This window comes from Penaeus chinensis, chromosome 29 (genome assembly GCF_019202785.1).
Source record: "Penaeus chinensis breed Huanghai No. 1 chromosome 29, ASM1920278v2, whole genome shotgun sequence".
Lineage (NCBI taxonomy): Eukaryota > Metazoa > Arthropoda > Malacostraca > Decapoda > Penaeidae > Penaeus > Penaeus chinensis.
The window spans coordinates 8,028,110-8,035,609 of record NC_061847.1 but is presented as its reverse complement, the minus strand read 5'-3'; the positions used below and the strand labels follow the sequence as shown (position 1 = coordinate 8,035,609).

The following is a 7,500-nucleotide window of genomic DNA, read 5'->3' as shown; positions in this document are numbered from 1 at the left end:
TATTTATTTATTCCTTTATCTTTTTATGTATATATATGTATATATACATATATCTGTATCAATACCTATCTATCCATCTAATCAAACACACACACTGATAGATTTACACACACACACACACACATATATATGTATACATATATGTCTGTGTGTGTTTGTTTGTTTTGGTATGATCAGTAACTTTTTATCCTATTTGTTTTATTTAGAAAATACTGTTAAAACTCACACAAGGTCTCATGCTTCGAATAGCTCCCTCTGCCTTAGTGATTGTGTCTTGATTCGCCAATTCCCAATCGGCGTCGGTTGTATTATCTGTTTAAATTGTGAAGCCTTGAAGGTCATTTGCTTGACATGCACCAAAGCACTCACACAGATGTATACACATACACGCACCACTCACGCACACACATAAAAACCCTACTCACATATAATAATAACAATGCTGATACCAATCGCAGCAGAATCAATAACAATATTGATAATGATAATAACAATTACAAGAGTAAAATTAATACTGGTATTGGTAATGATGATACTGGTGATAAGCATTATGATAATACTGATAATGATAATAACAATTACAAGAGTAAAATTAATACTGGTATTGGTAATGATGATACTGGTGATAAGCATTATGATAATACTGATAATACTGATAATGTTGATAATAATGTCTAATGCTCATAATTTGAACAGTCACTTCCACGGAACATAAAGTTTGAACAGTGATACACACTTGCTTTAATGTATGCTGTTCATGGTCAAATTCACGGATGTTTTGATCTGTAGGTGATTCTCAATCTTTTACTTTTTATTTCTTTGTTGTTTGTCTGTATTTCGGTATCTTTGTTAAAGTGAAATAGCAGGGGGTATATTGATATCCGAAATTACCACTGTCATCGTCATTTATGCTTCCATTAGCATAGGATATCACTATTACTATTATTGGTAAGATGTCTTACGTCCAATAGATTATTATTATTACCCTTATCAATAGTAATATTTTTATCGTTAACATATTAACATATTAACATTGTTTTATCACTATTATCATTATCATCATAATCATTGTTGTTGTAGTTATCTTTATTATTATCTTTATTTTTATTATCGTAATTATCATCGCTTTACGTTACTTTTTTTTCACCTGATTAGTATTGTTAATGTCTTTCAATATTCCCCTCTATTATCAGAGTATAATTCCCTTTACTGTAGCTTTTATATAATAGCAATATATATATATATATATATATATATAATACGCCTATATTAAAATTATCACGTGTCTCCATATACGCATAAACCTGTTTCACATATTTTTTTCTTATAGTTCACATCCCTTTTAATACATCATGATTATTTTCTTAGCATTATCATTTCTCTTATAATCAAAGATAGACTATATAAACTGCGTGTACCTTCTCTTTTTCATCATTAAAACAGCACTATGAGACAAAAACAACTTTCTTAAAGCAAAATCCTAACATATTTAACATCCGGTTCTGAGCTACACTCGTAAATATGTCTAACGGTGGATAATTTCGTGTGGAGCAATGGTTTCGTTATATACTAGTTTTTTTTTTCCACATGCCTTATGTTTGGTGGTTTTGGGTAAGGTATTATCCGGGTTTGAATATGCTTGTCACTTCCCTCTTCTTGTGACGTCTAATAGCGTCACGGTTAGAGTCAAGCACACACACACACACATACACACACATTTATATATATATATATACATTCATATATTTGTATATATATATATGTGTGTATGTGTGTGTATGTATACATTTATATACATATGTATATAAATACATTTATGTATATATACATATACATATTCAGACATGTATATATACCCATATATATGTATGTTTATTACATAGCACCATTTTTATGTATCTATATAGTAACTATATCTATATATGTATATGTCTATCTATCTGTTAATCTGAACACACACACACACACACACACACACACACGCGCGCGCGCGCGCGCACACACATATATATAAATAGATATATATATATATATATATATATATATATATAGTTTTGTATATATACACACATACGCATATATATTTATATATATATATATATATATATATATATATATATATGTATATATACAGTATATATATGTATGTATATATACATATATATATTTATAAATATAAAGATATATATATGTATATATATGTATATATATATGTATGTATATTACATATATATATTCATGAATAAATATATGTATATATATGTATGTATATATATGCATGTGTATATATATATTTATAAATGTGCATATATGTATATATATGTGTGTGTGTGTATGCATATATACAATATTTGTAAATGTGTCTATATGCATATATATATATATATATATATATATATATATATATATATATATGCGCACACACACACACAAACATATAAAGGGAAAGGAAAACAGCTAATATAAGAAATGAAATTAAATCGCAAGATATGTAAGCTGCAATACCTTGAGTCGGATATCTTGGGTATTACTGTATCACAAATGCAAATATTAGTGAAAAAGCACAATCATGTATTTTTATTGAAGAAAATGAGAAAAAGAAAAACAAAGAAAAAGGAAGAGAAGGTAAGAGAAGGAAAAGAGGAAAACAGAGAATGAAAAGATTAAGAAACAAAGAAAGAAAGGAATGAAAATAATGACAAATATAAAGAAAAGGAGAAAAAGAAAGAGGAAGATATGAATAATGAAAAAGAAAATAAAGAGAAAGAATAAGGGAAAATAAGAAAAAGGAAGAGAAACAAAAGGAGAAAGTGAAAGAAAGACTAGAAGAAGAAGAAGAAGAAGAAAAAAGGCTTGTGACTTAAACATGATCAGTGGAAATTAAGGAGCTGAAATCTCTATCTGGTCGACCGTCTATCTATTTGGTGGTCAAGTCTCTCTGTTTCTCAGAAGAGTCCTCATAAAAGTCCGCTGGCAGTGGGACTTCAGTAATAATTGCTTTTCTTTCGGGTGACAGAAATCTTATAATGATGGATGTAGATAGTCTTGGGAGATTTTAAAGATAATGAAGGTTTCGAGTTAAGGTACGGATCCGACATTTCCTTGATTTTTATTGACAGTATTTTGTGTCTAAATGAGAGTTAAATGCGCGACTGTGAGGATCTCCCCTTCACCAGCCGCCGCCGCCGCCGTTGCCGATGCTGTTGCCGCCGTACCCGCCGTCGCCTCCTCCGGGAAGGCTGCCGACGCCCACCAACTGAGCCTGGACGACGCTGGCCCCGCTCGAGCCTCCGTGGCCGCCTCCGCCTCTGCCGCCGTAGCCCCCAGCGCCTCCGTGGCCGCTTCCGCCGGTGCCTGGCAGGGAGCCGACGCCAACGAGTCGGCCGGGGATGACACTGCCGCCTCCGGAACCTCCATGGCCGCCACCGCCGTATCCTCCGCCGCCGTTTCCGTCACCGGGAAGCTCTCCAACTCCCACGAGTCTTGCGCTTATAACGCTGCCGCCTCCACCACCTCCACCTCCACCGCCGTAGCCACCGCCTCCACCTCCTCACAGCAACCGCCGGGAGCCGCAGCTGCCGCGCTCATCACGGCGATGAACGACATCGCGATCTGTTGAGGTGACAAGAACTCTTAGATTGGATTGTCTTTTCCTTAATAATAAAAAATAACTACATTTTACCAGTATAGAACATACACATGCAGCATGAAAAAAATTAGGAAGTTAAAACACACACACACACACACACACACACACACACACACACACACACACACACACACACACACACACACACACATATATATATATATGTATATATATGTATGTGTGTGTGTGTGTGGGTGTGTGTGTCTGTGTATGTGTGTGTAAAGTAACAGAGCTGGTACCAGACAAGGTAAGAAGGATGAAAAGTTTCAAGGACGAAATTAAATAGCTTTTCCCCTCCTTCTGGCATTAGCACATTATGGTTCTCTGCTATTTTGAATCTATGATGTGATATTTGTTCCTTAATATCCATAAACCACGATATCTACGCGACTCACAAAATAAATACATTTATATTCATATCGGTTGACTGGATAGATTTTCATTAATGAAGTAGAACGTGAATTGTAGGTCGCCGGTTAAGCAGTCGCAGTTAATTGATAGTTCATCTTAAAATACGTTGTTTATTCTTACATATGCGATTCCTAGATGAGGCATAGAAGTACATCTCTTAAGTAATTACTTACAAAAGCCCTCATGCTGTGACTTCTTCCCAGCGGATGGAGGAGACTGGTTTCATCTTCGACTCGCAGATCCTTTTATACTGGCATTATCCTTCCTTCTATTAGGCTGCCAGATAGCCTTTTATCTACCTCCCTGTATTGCGTAGGGATGAAAGGAGAGTAAACATGGACATTATAAGAAGTGCCGGTTGCTGAAATTAGGTAACAGTAATAATTATGGTAACAAATGATGATGATCTGAATGATAACAGTCCTCGTGATGGCAATCATAAAAAGATAGGGATAGAGTTAATACTTAAAATAATGACAATTAATATAACACATCGAGAATAACACAAAGGGTATCATAACAAACCGATGATGCTAATGATAATAAAAAGTGCTGCAACTCCTAATGATGATAATATTGATAATAACATTAATGATAATGATAAATATAAAAAATAATCACAGTATTAATGTTACTGATAATAACAATAATAGCAAAGATGATAATAATAATAACATTGACTGTGGTAAAAATGATGATAATAATAATAACATTAACTGTGGTAAAAATGATGATAATAATAATAACGATTGTAGAATGATGATAACCATGATAAGAACGTCGTAGATGAAAAAGTTGATAATCATGAGGATAACGATGGTGATAAGGATAATGGGAGAACAACTGATATTAACAAGGATAAAATGATAATGGAACAAGGGAAATGACAAAGATTTTTATGACACTACTTCCACTAATACTAATATTACTAAAAATGATTGTGATTATGAAACATTAACAATAACAACAATAATAAAGATGATAACAGCAATAACGACAACAACAATAATAATGATGATATTAATAATGATATTGATAGTGACAATGATCATAATAATAATGATACAGATAATAACAATGATAATAGTGATCATAGTGATGATAAAGATATTAATGAAAATAATGATACTACTACTACTAAAGTACTCTTCCTACTATTACAACTACTACTACCAATATTAATATTAATATTGATATTAATGATGATAATAATGATAATGACATTAATGATAAGGATGAAATAATTTACTACTACTACTTTTACTACTACTAATAAAACATTGTTGGAGTAATGATAACAATAATGATATTGACATTACTATTGACGCCCATTAGCCAGAGTGGATACCTTTCCTTTTAATCTCAGATCATTGGTGCCAGATTCGAACACGTGCGACCTGGGTGACTGACCCTCAAGGTCCCCAGACACGCGCGTTACCGCTGCACCACGGCGGCCGAACAAAAATGGTCATAGTAATGATGAAAATAATAATGATAAGAAATAATGATAATGATAATAATAATAATATAATCATATAATAATAATGATGAAAATATCAATAATAATGATAATAATAATAATAATGATAATAATAATAAAATTGGTGATAATAGTTTTAATAATAATGATAATGATAATAATAATAACAATAGTAATAATAATAATAACAATAATAATAATTATCATAATAATGATAACAGTAATAGTGATAATAATAATAATAATAATAATAATAATAATAAAGATAATGATGATAATGATAATGGTAATGATAATGACAATAGCAATAATAGCAATAACAATGGTAATATAAATCAATAATTGTTATAATGATAATAATAATAAGAATAAAAGTTATAATAATGATAACAATCATAGCAATAACTATAAGAAGAGAAGTAACAACAATAAAAATAATACAGTAATAAAAATAATGAAAGTAATGATAATAATAATAACAATACTAATAAAAAAGATAATGATAACGAGAAAGATTAAAATAATACTGAAAATATAAATGATAATAATAAAAATAATAATAATGATAATAATAATGATGATGATAATGATAATAATTCTAACAATACTGTGATATATAAAGCTAATAATGATAATAGTAATAACAATGATAGCATTAATAATAATGACGATAATGGACATAGTAATAATAAAAATTATAATATCAATGATTTTAACAATGCTAATAATAATGGTAACGATAACAATAATGATAATGATAACGATATCAACAATGAGGATACTAATGATGATACTGAAAGAAAATGTAACGGTGATAATTATAATAATAATAACAATAATGATAATAATGATAATAATAATAGTAATGATAATAATAATAATGATAATAATAATAGTAATAATAATAATAAAATAGTAATAATAATATAAATAATGATAGTAATGATAATAATAATAATATAATAATGATAATAATAATAATAATGATAAAGGTAATAATAATAATAATGATAATGATAATGACAGTAATGATAATAATAATTATAAGATAATGATGATAATGTTAATAAGAATAATGATAACGATGATGAGGATCGTTATAATGATAGAATAATGATGAAGACAATGATGATAATAATAATGATAGTGATACCGATGATTATGATAATAATGATATTAACGATGACAATGATGACAATTATAATAACATTGAGGTTGTAATGGTAATAACGAGAATGATAGTAATTACTATGATATTAAAAATAGTAATTCAAACAATCGTAATGATAATGAACATATTGATAATAATGATATTAATGAAAGTAATGAAAATAATGATGATAACAGGAATTATAATAATAGTAAAATTATAATGATAATAAAAACAGTTGCAAAAATGATGATTGCAATAATTAATACAATGATGATGATAATGATTATAATGATGGTGATGATAATATGATGTTTAAGACGATAATGATGATGGTGATGATAATTATAAGGATAATTATGATGGTGATGATAATGATAATGGTAATAGTAATAACTGTAGTTATGAAAATGAGGATAATAATGATAATAACAATAATGATAATAATAATAATAATCATATTATTATTATTATCATCATAATTATCATTATTACTATCATGAATAACAGTAATAATAATAATAATCATAATCATAATAATAATAATGATAAAGATAATGCTAATGTTATTAATAATAACATTATTAATAATATTAATAGTACTAATAATGATAATAATAATAATAGCCATATTAATAATAACACTAACAACAACAACAACAATACTAATGTTAGTGGATATAACTATAAATATGATAGTATAATAATGATAAGAATGATAATGACAATATTGTTTATGATAATGATACTAAAACGACAAAAACAAAAAAAAAATGGAAATAATATCTGCAACAACTCTTACGATAATGA

The 7,500-nt window shown here is 29.1% G+C and overlaps 1 protein-coding gene across 1 annotated transcript in view; it reads right to left on the bottom strand.

Annotated features, from left to right (window-relative positions):
- Positions 1-3,606, bottom strand: part of LOC125040351 (glycine-rich cell wall structural protein 1.0-like) — a 12,417-nt gene extending 8,811 nt beyond the window's left edge. Inside the window, exons 1-3 of the mRNA XM_047634906.1 lie at positions 3,555-3,606; positions 3,174-3,471; positions 2,506-2,530 (exon numbers count right to left, since the gene is read on the bottom strand). Of these exons, the coding sequence (XP_047490862.1) occupies positions 2,506-2,530; positions 3,174-3,471; positions 3,555-3,606 (375 nt within the window). The remainder of the gene's footprint in view (positions 1-2,505; positions 2,531-3,173; positions 3,472-3,554) is intronic.
- Positions 3,607-7,500: the final 3,894 nt, after the last annotated feature.